The 18,859-nt window shown below is 38.6% G+C and overlaps 1 protein-coding gene across 1 annotated transcript; it reads left to right on the top strand.

Annotated features, from left to right (window-relative positions):
• The first annotated feature begins 10,706 nt into the window (after positions 1-10,706).
• Positions 10,707-13,057, top strand: LOC143537425 (trifunctional UDP-glucose 4,6-dehydratase/UDP-4-keto-6-deoxy-D-glucose 3,5-epimerase/UDP-4-keto-L-rhamnose-reductase RHM1-like). The gene is made up of 2 exons (XM_077031201.1): positions 10,707-12,278; positions 12,609-13,057. The coding sequence occupies exons 1-2, from the start codon at positions 10,707-10,709 to the stop codon at positions 13,050-13,052; spliced, it is 2,016 nt and encodes a 671-aa protein (XP_076887316.1). The 3' UTR covers positions 13,053-13,057.
• Positions 13,058-18,859: the final 5,802 nt, after the last annotated feature.

The following is an 18,859-nucleotide window of genomic DNA, read 5'->3' as shown; positions in this document are numbered from 1 at the left end:
AGTTGTGTATATACATGTTAGATTAAAAAAAAAAAAAAAAAAATTCTAGAGTTCATAATGATAATGATTATCAATCAAGACACAAGAAGGTGAACGGGAAACAGAGTCTAAGATCGAAGAGTAATTACTACTTAATCAGACACTACGGGTTGAGGTCAATTCGGGGTGACTTGGGGAAAGCCAAATACGCCTTGAGAATAGATAGGAGGCATCATAATCTCTGAGTTGTTGCCCACTTAAGTTTTGAGCTTAATTGAACCTAACTCGTATCACAGAAACGATGAAAACCATTTTAAGTAGATTACCTGCTTACAACCTGTTTCTTTATGTCATAATACAGCTGAACACGGATCTGTGTGACAGTCACGTAATTAGTATGATTCCTGTTCGGATCTTTTCTAAAACATGGTAGTCCCTGTCGAGACTGAAATTTGATCCCGTGTACTTTAATTTTTCAAATTTTCGTTACTTATGTAGTTGTATGATTTTATACGTGGTTACTTGGTCTTGTTCGTATCATTTAACGCTTTAAAGGATGATTTAAAACTTAATTGCAAATTGTTCAAATTATGGGGTTTGTTTTGAAAACTTTCATATATAGGCGAACTTATCCATAACTTCGCCTGCAATAGGCAAAGTTATCAACAACTTCGCCTGTATAATCTCTGACCCTATATAAAGAAGTTTTTAGGTCAAACAGTCTCATTACTTTCAAACTTCAGCGAACTTATACTCCGAAACTTTAGCGAACTTATCGATCTCAATCATCTGTTTTTCTTACCTCGATTCAAATCAGATTAAAGGTGTGTAGGGTTCGATTATCATATTATCAATGTCTTTTGAGGTTAATCATCGGTCGTTTCGACTCGATTCTCGACCTCGTTCTTTCGAACCATAAACACCCGATTTCAAACTTGTTGTTACGTGATAGTAAACTACTAGAATGTCTAAAACTTCATAAAATCATGTATTTCGGAGTCCTCGATCTCCAAAATCATCATCTACATGTCGTTCAACATCCCTAACTGTTGCCGATTCAAATTCGGCGAAGTTACAGTTTAGGCGAAGTTATCCATAACTTCGCCTGAGGTTTAACTTCGCCTGATTATATATTTTGAAACAGTTTATGAGGCGATGTTGTGATTAGGCGAAGTTATCATTAACTTCGCCTGGACCATTTTACTTAACTGTTATCAGACGAAGTTCAAGTTGAAGCGAAGTTGTTTCCCAACTTCGCCCCACCTTTAACTTCGCCTATACAGAATTGATCACAACTTCGCTCATGTTAACAGGCGAACTTGTGATTCGCTTTGACGTTTATCTAACTTAGCCTGTTTGTTGCAGATATGGCTGCTGTAGCTGGAGCAGGTGGTGCAGGCGGTGATGACGGAGGTGATCACCAGAGACAGTTCTTCCCGGGTCACAACATGTACATAACATTAGACCCGGAGGCGAGCGGAGTTGATGATTTCCGCGAAATCATCACATTTCTTTTACGCTCGAGGATATTCCACGCGATTACAACAACTCTGCCAATATCCTTGCCCAATATTGAGGATTTTTGGCAGACCGTGGAATACGACTGTAGAGTCGAGCCCCCGGTGATGCGCGCAACAGTCAACAATCAGATTGTTCAGTTCTCTTTTGAACAAATCCGGGCGGCTTTACGATTTGGGAATGAGACAAGGGATGACCCAACAGAGTTTGTAGCTCCTTTCCGTGATGGAGCGTTTTTGAGGATGGGATACTCTGGTCCCTTGGGGGATACGCAGAGGAGAAAAGGCTTTTTACTTGACCAGTGGCGCTTTCTCATGCATGTCATGATTGTATGCATGTCAGGAAGAAAGGCGGGCACTGATGGCATGGGCGCGACCATGCAGTCAGCGATGACTGCTCTGACTTACAACAAGCGATTCAGCTTTAGTCAGATGGTCTTTTATGAGATTGATCGTCAAAGAAGAGCGATGGCGCGTGAGCGATTCATCATTTATCCAAGATTCCTACAAATGATCTTTAATCATGTTGCTCCAACGCTTCCTCAGCGCCGACCGATCCGATACGTTGAGAGTGTGAACAAACGGATCTTCGCCCAATGTAGATCCTCCAGTGCGAGGAGCAAACCTGAGCTCCGTCCTCGACATACTCCACTCTTTGGGTACTTGATCAACCCGGGGTATGTGCCTGCACGAGGGGACGAGTTTAGGGACCCGGCACCACAACAGGCAGGAGCACCTCAAGCTATACCTGCTGCTCCTGTTGTGTCACCGGAGGAGAACGTGGACCTTGATGCAGAATTTGGTGGTCAAGGCTTCTTTGATATGGATCGGGTGGATCCAGAGGAGAACGTACAGGTTCCGGTTGAACGTGCTTCGACGGTGAATATTACTAGGGCAGCTACAACGGTGGCTGGCTCAGATTCTGATGATGAAGTGGCAGAGGCAAGAAGGATTATGGTAACTGGAGAACGACTACATGGGAAAAGAAAGAGAACAGATGATGACAGCGAGTCTGATTATGAGGAAGAGGTACAACAGTTGATCCGGAGGTCAAGAAGGGAACGGATAGGTGCAGGATCAGGAGCCGGTGAGAGCTCTAGGGTGGTACGTTTCACTCCACCAGCACTATCCGGTATGACAATGGTTCCCTCATCACTACAGGTTACAGGGCCAAGCGCTACGGTTGTTTCCGTGGTGGCTACCTCATCTACATTTGGCCTCCCACCCACTACTTTCCAACTTTCGACTCCTGAGATCGTTTCATTGCCGCCTCCGACCGTTACTCCATCGGAGGTCGTGGCACAATTTATAGAGTCGACTGTTGTGGCCACTGCAGGGCTATCGGTGACGATACCACGTGCGGTTACGTCTATCTCTACTTCTGAGGTCCCGGTGACATCGGAAATCCCTCCTCAGTACACTCAAGATATATCACATATGAGGTTCGATTTCGATGCAACCCTATCAGATTCTGAACGAATAGCAGCACTGGAACGGGTCGTGGCAGAGCAGTCAAGGATTAATCTTATCCAGACCCAGGCTATTCAACGCCTAGTTGCAGAAAATCAGATGCAGTCGTCCCTGCTGGTACAACATGGAAAAATCATAGATGCTTTCAAGGAGTTCTTGGCATCTCAGGGGGAGACGAGCTGTAAAGGCGATGAGTTGAGGACAAAGAGACGAAATGATAGAGACGATGATCCCAATGCATCGAAAGATGCAGGTGGTGAGTTGCCAAGAACTGATCAAGCTCTTGGAACTTCCACAACTCAGGGGGAGTCGACAACTGCAGCTGGTGGTGATGATGTGGTGGTGGTGGATGTAGAGGAGATGGATGATGTTTTGGTTGGTGATGATGATGTACTACCGAGTGATGTGATAGAGAAGATTGGTGAAGAGGTTGTGATTGATACAGAGATAGAAGAGGGAGAGATAGTTGAGGAAAATATTGAGCATGACATTCCAGATGTTGAGAAAGCAGATATGAGTAAAGAGATGGCAAGTGATGAGTCTGAATGGGAAGAGCAGCCTAGATGGAAAGAGGGCTATGCTCAGTGGTTCGTCAAAACGAAGAAACCAGCGGTCCCTACAATGTTTAAGAAGAGTTACAACATTAAAGGCTGCGCTGAAGCGAAGAAAGGGATTATATGCTGGATATATGATGAGGAGTTGAGGCTCTTCGTGATTAAAAGGTATGACGGTGTTCAGTACTTTAGAAGGATGTTAAGATCGTTGAATACACTGCCAGAATGTGAAGTGAAAGACTTAGCCAGATTGGGATTGATAAACAGAAGTGACGATAATATGGCTAGAGTCATTGGGAAAATTGTGTGGAAAGAGAGTATAAAAGAGAAGAAATTTGAGCTGTTGAAGCCACAAAAGGGAAAACTTGTTGAAGACAAGGATAGAGGTTTGAGAGCTGATGGAAAGCCTTGGATGATTATGAAGTATAAACCGATCCGGTGTTTGAAAGAAGTACCGATGAAGCTAATGCCCAAGGATGTGCTTAAAGACCTGAAGTGGTGGTTTGTAGATTGTGAGACAGCTGAGGCAGTGATGGAAGAAGAAGATGAACAAGAGGTTCTTAGAGTGTACGATCCGATGCACTTGGTAAACTTATCGCAAGCTGATTTGCAGGTGTTGAATGACAAGAAGATATTTTATATTCCTGCTTGGAAAGACGAAGCGAGGAAATATCAAAGAGTTGTCTCGGTTTGTGTTCGAGAAGGAGTGCATGCTTGAGGATAGAAGATTGAAGATTACAAGACACGTGTTTGAAGCTAAAGAGATGAAGCTACTGCCAAGGGGGAGTCTGTTGGTGCATGATGTCAGTAGTTCAGTGTCGAGTGTCTGTAATCGTGTTAGTTAGTTTTGAGTTTTGTATGTAAGCGAAGTTACTAACAAGTTCGCTTATATGGGCGAACTTGTTAGACAAGCGAAGTTAGGGACAACTTCGCCTGAACATACCAGGCGAAGTTGTCGTGTCTATATAAGCTGTTTGTTACGGCTTATTCATGAGATTAAGAGTTTGTTATTTTTGTGTATTCGAGTCAGAGAGTTTTGTATTCAGTGATCATAGTATCACGTGTTTACGGTTGGAATACAACGTGTGTTTGGTTATCGTATCGTGTGTTAGCTCGTATTGTTTTCTATACTCGTAACGTCTTACGTAGGGATTCCGCACCTACGTAGAACGCGATATCTCGTGTAGATCCGGCTGGGAACCTACAGGTTATAGTCATTTAATGTTTCTTCTTGAAGAAGAAACCTATCCATAGATGTTTCTTCATGAAGAAGAAACTCAACACATGATTTGTAAATACATGAAAAGACTACGGGTATAAATATTTTATTCAAACAAATGATCAGTCAAGGTTTAAAGCTATCAAAACCAGACTAAAGGTCTGTAGCTGGATCAAGAGACGATTTGGGTATTTATACAAACCTATTTTATTATAGATCAATCATAATTCATTCATAAAGGTTTCCAAACGAGATCACCACATCATTCAGAAAAGACAATCACAATCACAGGTGAATAGGTTAAACCTTTTTCAGTCAGTCATTAAGGTAAACGGGTTGTTTATCTTAAACAGTTAGTCAAGCGTTTACATCTCTAAATTTAAGGGATTACGTAATCCCTAAGTCACAAGGTAGAAAATAAAATGTAACGTCCTCGTTTCGACAATAAATAAATAAAGCATTTCGAGTTTAATTTAGTTATCGTGTCGCGTGACGTTGAATTAAATTAATTAAATATTTTAATAGAAGGGATAAGATTATTATGGTTATGGACCTAAACATATTTTTGGGCCTAAAAGCTTTTGGCTTTGCCTATTTAAACCCTTAAACCCTAATCTCATCCTTATCATTTCATCATCAATTCCCCAATCATTGTCACCCACACCAACAAAAACCTCCTATTCACCAAATATTCCAAATCCAAATCATCTATCCTAGATCTAGCTCAATCAAGTCCAAGAGGTAAATATTTTATTGATTTCGTTCATTTACTCGTTAAGATTGCTAACATGAAACAAAGTAGAACCGACATAAACGAATCGATATAAATAAGCCGCGATAAACGAGTTTCAATCAAATAATAACAATAATATCTTGAGGTTTAGCAGCACACAAATATCAATAACAGTTGGTGTAAACGGGTTCAACGAGACCCGGGTTACGATTGTTCGGCCATGGTTAAAGGAACTCGAACCGAACCCGAAATGAACCCAAAGCCTATGCCCTGTCCGTGTGTTTGTTGAGCACTCTCAGGTGGCCGGAGTCAGCCGGAACCGGAAACCCGAATACGGCCAAAACTTAATCAGATCCAGAAACTCAACTAACCACACGCGAACCATCTCCAAGCGAAGCAAGTAATTTGCACAGCAAGCGAACACGATGCGAAATCCGGCGAGCGAAACCGTGTCTTCGCATCCCGAGCGAAACAGTGCCTTCGCATACCAAGAGAAACCATCTCTTCGTATCCCGATGCGAAACCAGTCGTGCGAAATATGGTCATGCGAAACCTCGTTCGAAACCTCGTGCGAAACCCCATGCGAAAAGTCCGTGCGAAATTATTGATTCGCATCCCATGCGAAGACCCGTGCGAATCTTGGTGATGCGAAACATGCAGAGAAATGCCAATCTTCCATGTCTTTTGTTGTGCATGTCATGGTGGCTAGAAAGCTTGAAGGCGGCGGCCATGAGTAAGTAAGAAAGAAGAAGTAGAGTGGTGGTGTTGCCATGGAGCTAGATAACGGAATCAAAACCCGAACCCTTGTCTTGTTGTCTTCGTCGCCGGGTCGCCGGAGATGGTAGAGAGAAGGGGGTAGCGGCTATTGGATGAAGGGAGGAGGAAGAAGAAGGTGAATTTGGGGAAGGGGGGGGGGGGGTGGTGGGGTCTAGGGTTGGGTTAAGTAGTGGGGTTAATAATAATAATAATAATAATAATAATAATAATAATAATAAAAGTAAATAATAATATTTGATAATAATAAGATATAATAATAATGACAAGAATAATGCATGGAAGTAAAGACTTGGTCAAATCCGACTTGGCAAAATATGAACGAAAACCGAACCCGAGACCCGGCTCGTTAGGAAAGTTAAAACATACGAACTAAATGGGACCCGAACCCAGGACCCGACTCGTTTAGAACCCGCAACCCTCCTGATGCCAAACCACTGGTTTATGGGACACGTTCAAAACACTTAAATGTAATAGCCGTTGTAAATGGAGAAATTGAAAGGAACGTGCGAACGAGGAAATGCTTACAAAAATAAATAATTATATAATAGTAATAAATATGAATAGTAATGAACTAATATAATAATAAATCTAAATACAATAACAATAAATGTCGTTGAGAACACGAACTGATAAATACGGTTCATTAATAAGATAAGGACAAATATAATAAAGCAATAAAAACGGTTAAGAAAGGTTAAATGTCCGTTCGATTAACTCAAAAGTTAACCCCGTTAACTTAAGAAATGAATGACAAGAGGTTATGGAGTATTAATACGTGTACATTATTAAACAGTTAGCCACGCGCAACTTCGGAAGGGAAATTACTATTAACGGTGAACGTAACAAGATCCAGGTGAGTTCTAGCCCCTTTTATGTGTTATGTTTTCAGGGCTGTGTGCATACTACGATGTGTTTAGATTTATACACTTAACTTAAATAGTAAGTGTATGTTAGATATATGTTTGCGTATGGATGTATATGATATGGATTTATTAACTTAGTATGCCCGTAGTTATAATTAAGTATATTATAATTGACGGATAAATGTATGAAATGAACGAATGTATGACTGTATGGTTGAACGGTTAGTAAAGGGTTGCGGACCCTATTAATATCTGCGAAGAATATAGGGTCTCGGACCCTACCAATATATGCGAAGAATATAGGGTTGCGAAATGCTTTAATTAACTCTGATTTTACGAATTATGTGAATAAGTAAATCCAACCAGCGAGAAAGTAGGATTCCCGGGATTGGAGCCTTACATAAAAGCAACTCAGACCGAGTATACATGTGTCTAGATCCTAACATATTTGTTAACCTATCAATCAAGGCTACGTGGCCGCAGGCTAACAGATATAACGAAAGTTCTCCAATGGGCATAAGTTCCCGGAGAATCATAACTGTGTGTGTATGGCAGTGGCACAAGTTCCCAGAAATAAAAGACGTTTTTGCCGAGTTTGTTCTGAAACTATCTTGTCAATCAAAAATTTATAATTGTTTTTAGAATCAATGATTCACCAGCATATCGCTGAAGTATTTTTCTCCCCCACATTACAGGAAAGCAAACATAGTACAGATAGGAAGGCATAAGAGTCATTCATGGAGTTAGATGCTCGCAAATAGAGATGGCTTAGTTTTAATTAAATAAATAAAATATTGTAAACACGAATAAACAAGGTTTGTAAACCAAATACTTGGATATTTATTATCCAAGAGATTTTCAAAATAAATTAATATTTTATTATAATAAAAAGACTTCCGCTAATAAACCGCAACTCTGATTTATTTACAAAACAGGTACCAACTACGGGTGTCACGCCTAGGCCCTAAGTCGGGGTGTGACACTTTATATAGGCTCATATACGTTCCTTCTAGAAACATTAATGATTACAAAATACAATAAAATAAACATAAGTGTAAACCTAAGTCTTTAAGTATGAATTATCCTTGTCGAGAAGACCTGTAACCTTGAGTATGCTAGAAGCATTTCTTCGAGTAGACTTTACTTAGAATATTTTCTTTAGAAAATATTCTACTCCAGCAGACTTCATTCATTCTGATTAATTCCAACTTTGCTCAAATCAATCCCACAAGCAAACATATTCTTCTAGATCTCTTCAATCTTCACGAAGGTTTATTAAGAATAATTCTAGTATACTCGGGTACTGAAGCTTGCTCGAGATTGAACCATGCTCGTAGTTTTACTTAGAACATTCTTGAGATCATCCTTTATTGTATCCTTGCTCGAACCACCAAATGCTTGTAATCTTTGGTTTAAGCTTGGATAGATCAAGTGGTTGCTCGAATAACAAACTGTGCTTGATGAAGAACATCCTTGCTTGATGAAGTGTAGCTTGCTCGAAGCTTTGAACACTTAGAAGAATTTCTAGAAGATAACCTTACGTAAATAAGATATCATGCTCCAGCTAGTAGAAGTCGTGCTCGAAAATTTAAGCTTGCTCAAGTTTCATACTTAGCCATTTTCTAAGGAGTTTGAGAAGATTCCAATGTTCCTTGTTAATTTCTGACCCAACAGAAGACATGAAACTACTACGGTAGTTCTAACTAACCTAAATATGTCTTTGCTTGGGAGACCTTTGTTAGGTTTTTAACAAACACAAAACCGCTTCTAGTGCTTTGTAACTTTCACATTGTCCGCTTGCATATACGTAGAGTGTAGACTACACCTATCAATATTTGATCATAATAAAAATTCCTGAACTTATAATAGTCGTCATAACTGATTAGCTTAGACAAACCAACATACGGTTAGCGGAACATTCACTCTAGTACTCTAGAAGAATATAAAACTTTAACATATGATAAGACCATCAAAATGTGTTAACGCCAACGTGTTAATGACGAACTTTAACTTTTATATCTTTTCTATAAAAGCTTTTTTTCTTAAACTAAAAATTTGTCTGAACAACCAACGGTGTTCGGTCACCCGGGTATACCCATTGAGAAAAGACCGCTCAAGCCTGTAATCATAGACGGCACTGGTGACCCGACTAGCCACCAACTCCAGCGAAAACCCTAACTCGCACACGGCAATCGTCAAAATAAAATTGTTGGATTTTATTATTATCACAAACAAAATTGATATAGTCAAAGTAATACTTTTCAAAAATATCTTAAAAAAAAAGAAAGATCTAAAAACGATTATTATTATTATTATTATTATTATTATTATTATTATTATGATTCTCTTAAAATAATCATCAATCAAACGAAACACATGTATATATATCTGCGTGTGTAAATCAATCAAGGCGTCGGTTGATAAGTTTCGTGATTTCTTCCCAATCAAATCACCATTCTGCTCCAGATCTTTCTCTCTCTCTCTCATACGCGTAAATCTCCTTATTATTATTATTATTCATCCCGATCCAGATTCATTTCAATTCAATTCATTATTGCGTAAGTTCACATTTCAATTATTACGATACTTGGATTCGACGAAGAGAATTGTGTAATTTGCTTAGATCTAGATTAATATTAGTGTCTCATCTGCTGGATCGAACTCAATTTGATTCAACGGAATGCTTATTTTGATTTAGGTTTCATTTGCGATTTCTCATCTGGTAACACTTAGGTTTAGTTCATCATTTGATTATAGGTTAGTTAGGGGTGGTATTAGAAACAGTGTTACTGATCTGGTTTCTTCGGTTGATTATAATAGTCTTTGTGCTTTCACCAAATTAGCATATCATATATCACAGAATATTATTTGGATCTTTCTGTCTGTCTGTTTGGCAATCATGTGTTTGTTATGCTGTTGAATTTAAGTTAGTTGACATTTTGTTCGATTTACGGTTTGATAATAGTTAGGTTCGGTTTAAGTTCTCAACATTTGATATGCATATGTTGTTTGTAGTCTCGTTTGATTTAATTGATTATAAACTATAACTTTGTTTTCAGTACGATCGGTTTTGCCATTCAAAAGGGGGTGGCTGCACGCGCACCTGTTTTTCTACTGTAACTGGATTCTTTTTTAAGTAAAATGATGTGGTAATACATTTTTATTTAAAAAGAATTAGAAATTCTCTCCTCTAGTTTTTTTAGTTGTAGTTCTTGTGTTTTTAAGAAATTAGCGTATCTTTTTCTAGGTTAAATGCAATAACTTGTGGATCAGGGATCTATTAGCTTGTGCATTTGAGCATCTCATGTTGTAAAATATTATTTGGATCTGTGACACATGCTAATATGCTATACTGTTTGGCAATTATATGCTTCTTATGATAGTGAATAAGGTTTATAACTTATATTGTGTGCTTCCTGATTACTGATCTGTTAGCTTGTGCTTTCTATATGCTGTTATTGATCCTGCATTTCTGTAGATCATTATTTGGATTTGTCAAACATGCTGTTGAATTAAGTTTGTTCGCTTATAAAGGTTTATATATTATGTGGATTTTTAATTAGACATTTGATTTGTTTACCTTGTGACAGCTCAATGGCTACTTATGTGCCGAAGAACATCCTTATCACTGGAGCTGCTGGCTTCATTGCCTCTCATGTTGCTAACCGGTTGATCAGAAGCTATCCTGATTACAAGATTGTTGTGCTTGACAAGCTTGACTATTGTTCAAATCTTAAAAATCTCAACCCGTCCAGATCATCTCCCAATTTCAAGTTTGTTAAGGGTGACATCGGGAGCGCTGACTTGGTCAACTACCTTCTGATCACCGAGTCAATCGACACCATAATGCACTTTGCTGCACAAACTCATGTCGATAACTCATTCGGCAACAGTTTTGAGTTCACAAAGAATAATATTTATGGAACCCATGTGCTTCTCGAAGCCTGCAAAGTTACGGGCCAGATCAGACGGTTCATCCATGTCAGCACAGATGAGGTGTATGGTGAAACAGAGGAGGATGCGGTTGTTGGTAACCATGAAGCTTCACAACTTCTTCCAACAAACCCCTATTCCGCCACGAAAGCTGGTGCGGAAATGTTGGTTATGGCTTATGGTCGATCATACGGGTTGCCTGTGATTACAACCAGAGGAAACAACGTTTATGGCCCAAACCAGTTTCCAGAAAAACTTATCCCAAAGTTCATCCTTTTAGCTATGAGAGGCCAACCGCTTCCGATTCATGGTGATGGTTCTAATGTAAGGAGTTACCTTTATTGTGAAGACGTTGCAGAGGCGTTTGAGGTTATTCTTCACAAAGGCGAAGTTGGTCATGTTTACAATATTGGGACCAAGAAAGAAAGACGAGTGATCGATGTTGCAAAAGATATGTGCAAGCTTTTTGATCTCGATGCTGATTCAAGCATCAAGTTTGTTGAAAACCGACCATTTAACGATCAGAGGTATTTCTTAGATGATGAGAAGTTGAAGTGTTTGGGTTGGTCCGAAAGGACAATATGGGAAGAGGGTTTGAAAAAGACGATCGAGTGGTACAAGAGTAACCCTAACTGGTGGGGCGATGTGTCGGGTGCACTTTTACCTCACCCGAGAATGTTAATGATGCCAGGTGGTGTTGATAGAAACGGGCCTGAAAATGTTGAGTTTGATTCTGCTGACGTGGCGATCAACACTTCTCAGATTGGCGTCCAGATTCCTAGCTCGAAAACGAGTGGCGGTTTGGTTAAGAAACCGGATTTAAAGTTTCTCATTTATGGGAAAACCGGGTGGATCGGCGGGTTACTCGGAAAATTATGTGGAAAGCAACAAATTCAATACGAGTATGGAAGAGGTCGGTTGGAAGACCGTTCACAACTTTTGGTTGATATTCAAACGATCAAACCGACTCATGTTTTTAACGCTGCTGGTGTGACGGGTAGACCAAATGTTGACTGGTGTGAATCTCACAAGACGGAAACCATTCGGACCAATGTGTCGGGTACACTTAATCTTGCAGATGTGTGTAGAGAGCATGGACTCTCGATGATTAATTTTGCTACTGGTTGCATCTTTGAGTATGATGATAAACATCCGGAAGGTTCTGGGATCGGGTTTAAGGAAGAAGATACGCCCAATTTCATCGGGTCGTTCTATTCGAAAACCAAAGCTATGGTAATTACTTATCACTATTATTATTGTTTTCCAAAAACTTAATTTATATTTTATATTTGTAAACGAACCAAACCGAGTCGAGGCAAGATCACATTGATTCTGAAAATTACAAATGGTGTTTTTTAGTTGTAGGGGTAAATTTGTCATTTTAAAAAAGTTAACGGAAAATCTAGATTTCGTTTGTGGAAAAGACATAGTGTGCCACAACTTTTCAAATAAAGGATGCCTTCTTTAGTTATTGAAATTGAACGACACAAACTATAATTTACTGTTTTCTTTATTTATTTATTTATTTACAAATGTAATAATGTAATAAATATTAACATTCAGGTGGAGGAGCTTTTGAAAGAATATGACAACGTGTGCACCCTTCGGGTCCGAATGCCAATATCATCCGATCTCAACAACCCACGCAATTTCATCACGAAAATCGCTCGTTACGATAAAGTCGTAAACATACCAAACAGCATGACAATACTAGACGAGCTTTTACCGATCTCAATCGAGATGGCAAAACGGAACCTCAAGGGAATCTGGAACTTCACAAATCCCGGGGTTGTAAGTCACAACGAGATCCTGGAAATGTACAAGAAGTACATAAACCCGGAATTCAAGTGGGTTAATTTCACATTAGAAGAACAAGCAAAGGTTATTGTGGCCCCACGAAGCAATAACGAGTTGGATGCATCAAAGTTGAAGAAAGAGTTCCCGGAGTTGCTATCGATCAAGGAGTCGTTGATCAAGTATGTTTTTGAGCCTAATAAAAAGCATTAATAATAATAATAATAATATGATGATGATTCTTTGTGAAGTGAAGATTCAGTTGTGTTGGGTTGGGTTGTTTCTTGTATGGTTTGGATTATACATTTGTAATGCTTTAAAGTGACATTTGGTCTAGCGTTTGTTTCCTAGAAACATCAAAGAGAGATTATAGGGTTATTCTCTAGGGGTATTTTATAGGCATGTACTATTGGATTTTCTTATGATATTTGTTATTTTTGTTGGCTATAATTGTTGTGTGAAATTGAAATCTTGATGTCATGCTTGTATTGAATACATAATTTGAGGTGGGACAGGTACTGGTGTGACCAGCTAACATGGGCCATTTGACAGGCTTTAACGCGGTTCATAGGGGAACAAATACCACCTGATCCATGGCTAGTGCCTTTTGTTTTCAAAAATTGGTGGACTTTATCAGGGCCAGTTCAACGTCTTCGGAGGCCTAAAACTAACTAAAATGTCAAGGTTTTTATTTTTCTTTTCTTTATGTGTATAGCGCTAAAGAGTATACAACTATAGAATATGGATAATATGCACGATAATAGATATGAAGCAATCCTCCTTAGCTTGAGGCCCATCGATAAGTTACTAATTCTAAAAGAACTCTACTTTTAAAATCTCATAACACATAACTTTCATTTAAAATGGAGGCTCTTTAAAAGTAGAGGCCTAAGACAATGGTCTCATTTAACTTACCCATGAGACAGCCCTGAACTTTGTAGGAGATTGCACATATTATGGAGTAATGATACAGTTAGGTTTGCTTTGGTTCATGTGTTGTCAATTGCTCTAGCTATATGATGTAGCTCTTGTCATTTTATCTGCGACGACTATAAGGCTAGGTGTTGCGGGTTAACTATAATTATTAGTTAGTTAAAGTGCAACGTCACCGCCATATAGACGGTGAAGTTTTAAATAGCCAACATTTAACTAGTGTGCTGCGTTTAACATAAATTAAACAAACAAAAGAAAAAAAAGGTTTTGTTGTGTCAAATTACAAAGATTGTCCTTTATGTTTGTACCTAATTTCACTCATTGTCATTATCTTCAAAATTGATATGTTTGATCCTTTATGTTTTTCAAATCCAATAACATTTGTCCTTTAGCCCTAACCAAGTTAATTTTTCTCGTTACATCTGGCTATGTGTCTTGCACATGAGGGTAGCTTTGCCATTTTACTTATTTATTTAAAAAAAACATTTTTATAATTAAAACTCAATTATTTAATTATTAATTAAAACTAATAAAAGAGTAGTGATATATATGATTGATTTCTTTTGAGAACCACTTTGAGTTTTAAGAACTCGAAAAGAATTTTTTTAACATATACGTAATATATGGTTGCATGCACGTTGTTGAGTTGTAACAATTTGTTCAAAATAATGAAGAGGAATCAATAAATAATTATGTTTGGGGATAAGCCTTTCAAAAAGGAAATGCATATCGAGTGACATTTTTTGAGCGTATATTCTTTTCTTTGAGCATAAATGTTTTTTTTTAATTTCTTATAATTTTAAAAGAAACTGTAGCAATCGCAATCCATGGAAGTTTCAAATTGCAAAGGCTATTTATGTTCTTTTCTCAATAAAGAGAGACCAAATTTAAAATTACGAAGGAGACGATGAATTAAGCTTATTAGTTTGCAGGTCATTCGTTTATTCTTTAGGAATTGGAAATAGGTATCATATTATTGGACGACGCTTGATAAATTAGTTGATTTAGATCACATAATTAGATTTAGGTTATTTGCAGATATCCCACTGTTTTGTTTTTGGCTGAGCGTTTTGTATTTTGGCTTAAGCGTGATTCACGTGCGTTTTTGTACATTAAGGATCATTGTACGATAACTTAACTCTATAATATATGTATCCCTAGTTGTGGCATAGTGGTAGAAAGTTTAGGTTTTTCAATGGAGATTCAAAGTCGATTCCCACTTGTGTCACTTTGGGTGGATATTGGCAATAAAGGATTTGAATTAGGCCTTGTGCAAAGGTTATCAGTTTGAAACCCGAGCTCACCTGGGTTTTAGTCCTATTGTGTTAACCCCAGAGAGCTTACTTTTGTGGTGACACAATGACTATCAAGTTGCAGCCAACTGTATAGATTCCTAGGGGAACGCTCAAGCCAAACTCTGAATGCCAGCATGGACCGGTTAAGACAACATAGTCTGACTAGAGTAGGTCAACATGACTCTCCAAATTTAGAGAGCGCGGCAGCCTAAATATAAGAAAGTCGTCGTTCTAATATCCTATATATATATATATAAACGAAACCTTTAAAAGCTCTCTAGTTGCTCTTTACATTCTCTCAAGCCAACAGATTATTTTATTTGTAAATTGAGGCTTCTTCATTTGACCCAAATTCACGGGTATGAGTCTCATCAAATCTAGATAACCCTTAAAGGGGTTATAGTATCTCATTAAATTAAAAACTAATCTTACCAAATATTTGATATAAAAATCCTATAAACTAGGGATATATTAAAATTTAATATCTGAATTAAAAAAATATTATTTATAATTAAGAAACAATTTTATAGTAAAAACATAAGCGGGTCATGGGTCTCACCAAATCCAGATAGCTTTTAAACCGGGTTATAGCATCCCATTTATTTATGAAACCCTTTCATCATCAAATCCTAATTATATCATTAACTTCCTCAAGATAAATAAAATTAAAATCTAAAAAACTTTATAAATATTAGAAACGAACAATGTAAAACAACCCCCATAATATGAGGGATAAAAGCTATTGTGTATATATATACAAACACACGCACAAATATTTTAGTTTATAAAACTATAAATATAACTCATATTTGCATAACTTTGACGAACAACACAACCACCACAATATTTACAGTACCACCAAATTCCACCGTCCACCGCCACCAACAGCAACACCCCACTGACACCTTCATCTCCGGCAACGAGTCGGGTGGAGGTTGTTCATCTCCGGTGAGATTGACATCCATTGAAAAAGGTGTCTAACTGGAAAATTAGTTAACTACCATTGAAAAACCTTACACATGTGTGAAGAACTAAATGGTTTATTTCTTATAGTATTTCATGAATGGTGTTTATTGTGAGATAACTGCTGTTTTGGTCAAAAATCAATCTAAGGATCAAGGAACCAAATTTGTATGTGAGGATTGGTGCTTGTATGAACAAATATAATCAAAGTAACAATTATAGAAAATTAACACGAAGATTTATACGAGGAAAAAGCCCTTGGTAACTAGTATCCCGTCGGCAAAAAAACCTCGGGTAGTGAAAACTATCCATACCGATTATATTGAACTTGAAATGATTACAAATGGTGGAATTATAGCTAATCGTGAGTACAAAGTGTTTGCTAAGAGTTCTCAATGCTAAAAGTGTTGTGTGGTGATCAGCTGTAATTATATATATATATATATATATATATATATATATATATACAATGAAATACAACGGCTAGTAATTACTTATGCTATAATCTCGGCCACGTTTGATTTACTCTTTCAACTAGACCGTTTAGGAGCGTGGACGAGAAGGGAAGACCAGGTAAAATACTCCGTCCGTAATAATAAGAATTCCAGTAAGCACGTGTTATACCTGCAAAAATAGATCGTAATATATTTGAAATCAATTGTTGAGGATCCTTAAACCATTGAGGATCCTCAGTCCTAGAAACAGCTACACAAATAACTGATTGACAAGGATCAAGAATCCTGGTCCCAACAATTGCCCCCAAACATGATAGATGTGAATGGATAACAGCTGTCATGTTTATCCCGAGAAAGCCGCACCGCAACCATTGATTAGAATTATGTGACTGTCGCCTGCCATTGTATCATTATCCCTAATAAATAGGTCTTCAATCCTTATAACTTCTCCTTTATTATATTCAAAATCATATTCCGGCGACTATAATCCTCAGGTATTCCATTTTCTTCTCTCAAGTTTTTCCTTCATTATTTTTTGTCTTTCTAATATGCCGAAGAAAAACTTGAAAGCCATCTATTGCTCAAACCCTAGGGAAGTAGTTTATGAACTTAGGTCCCAACATCTTCTTAAAGACCCTTCACCCGAACTGTAAATTTACTAACGAGGAGATTGAGAGTATATCCGCTTGCTTCCCTGAAGGAACCATTTTCAGGCCCTATGACCCTCATGTTAGAAGTGACCATATCTCTAGTGACTGGGTTTGTTTTCCAGCACTTCCGTTCCTTCTTGGCTTTTCGTATCCGTTCCCTGATCTTACAACTGCCTTCTTCTCCTTCACCGGTATTAGCTATATCCAAGCTATGCCGATGATGTGGAGGACCTTACACACCATTGAAAGACTGATTGCGGAACAGGACCTTGACTTCACTCTTCCGGCCCTTTCTTACCTGTATAGTCTTGTAACCCATGGTTCCATCAGATTCCTCTTTAAGAGCAAACCTTTTCAGCCTCTTCCGGTTAATAAGAATACCAACAGCGATCAAAGTTGGAAGAATCAATTCTTCTATGTCTTCAGAGACAGTATCCCAAACGGGAATTCTTTACCAACTCCCTGGATCCTGAGGGGTAGGATAGTGGATCCATAGGATAGGTGATCCTTATATTGTTGATTGTCTCACTATAGGTTTGTTGTTTCTTGTGCAGTGTCCAACTTTTCAGATCTTGCCGCTGATCCAGACGGTGTTGAGAAGGCAAAGGAGTTTCTGTCTTTGGATTCTTTTGACTGAACCTTCAAGATTGTTGGTGAGGAATTGAGTGATTCAGTTGAGAAGACTGCAAGCTCTTCATAAACCATGTCCAGTAAGTTAGATTTTATTCCTTAATCATAGATTTAGTAAAAATAAGGAACACCAATAGATTATAAAGAGCTTATCTTTTTTCGGGCAGGTGCACAGAAGTCATCATCCAAGCCCTCCAAGAATCTGCTAGGTCAATTTCAGTTGGAGGATGTTGACAGCCTCATCTCCTCTCGCTCTTCTGAGAAGAAGCCCATGACGAGCTCTAGCCTTGCACCGCCAAAGACTATGATGACTCATTCCAAGGCCATCGTGAAGAGAAAAAGAGACCCTGATGTGGAAGTCCAAAGTGCCCAACATGTGTTCGACCAGATTTTCGAGGTAAATATCCTTTGTCCATAGGCATCAATGGTTTGATTATTTTATTAACTCACTGTCTTTTTGTAGGCCGTGGCCAACTTCAAAGCCCTGTATGACGAGAACGTGGCCAATACAAAGAAGGAATTGGCCAAATACCATGCTAGCATAAACTTGAAAGATAAACTCAATGCAGCACTTCAAGTGGAGAAGGAGGCTTTGGAGGATAAGCTGGCCCTTGCGGATATCCGGGCTCACGAGCAGGTGGTGGAGGTTACGGGGCAGGCTAAGGTGTGGGCTAGCAAGGCGGTACTCACAGCAAGGATCAAGATGGTTGCGGAAGCTGAGGATCCCAGCTTTGACAGGTCCGCTTGGAAGGTGGCTATGTGGGAGAAAACACTGGTTGTCTTTGGTGAGGAGAGCAAGGATACTGGGGCCGAGAAGAGGATAGAGGATGCTGGGATGAGCAGGGCCAAAGAGGATGTGTTGGAGGTCAAGGAGGCTGGTGAAGGTGATGATGACGTGGCGAAGGAGTGAGGGCACAAATGGGCGATGAAAGATATAAAGACAAGGCCGGAGCCCATTTTTTATTAAGTCTTAATGTTTTTTTGTTGGTGGTTTTATGTGGATAATAGTAGTTGCAATCCTCGGGATCGATGATCCTTAAGACAATTATCAAAAGGTGGTTAGGGTGGAGGGATCCTTAGCTTATGTGGATGAA

This window comes from Bidens hawaiensis, unplaced genomic scaffold (genome assembly GCF_021521415.1).
Source record: "Bidens hawaiensis isolate Kalapana, Puna unplaced genomic scaffold, B.hawaiensis_p1.1 tig00011189_1, whole genome shotgun sequence".
Classification (NCBI taxonomy): Eukaryota; Viridiplantae; Streptophyta; class Magnoliopsida; order Asterales; family Asteraceae; genus Bidens; species Bidens hawaiensis.
Note: the sequence above shows the minus strand (reverse complement) of the source record. Positions and strands in the feature narration are given on the sequence as shown.

Bases quoted from the DNA above. Each gene is read 5' to 3' on its own strand.
- LOC143537425 (XM_077031201.1), top strand. From the start codon at position 10,707: ATGGCTACTTATGTGCCGAAGAACATCCTTATCACTGGAGCTGCTGGC. The intron at 12,279-12,608 runs GTAATTACTTAT...ATTAACATTCAG, and splicing joins ATTCGAAAACCAAAGCTATG to GTGGAGGAGCTTTTGAAAGA.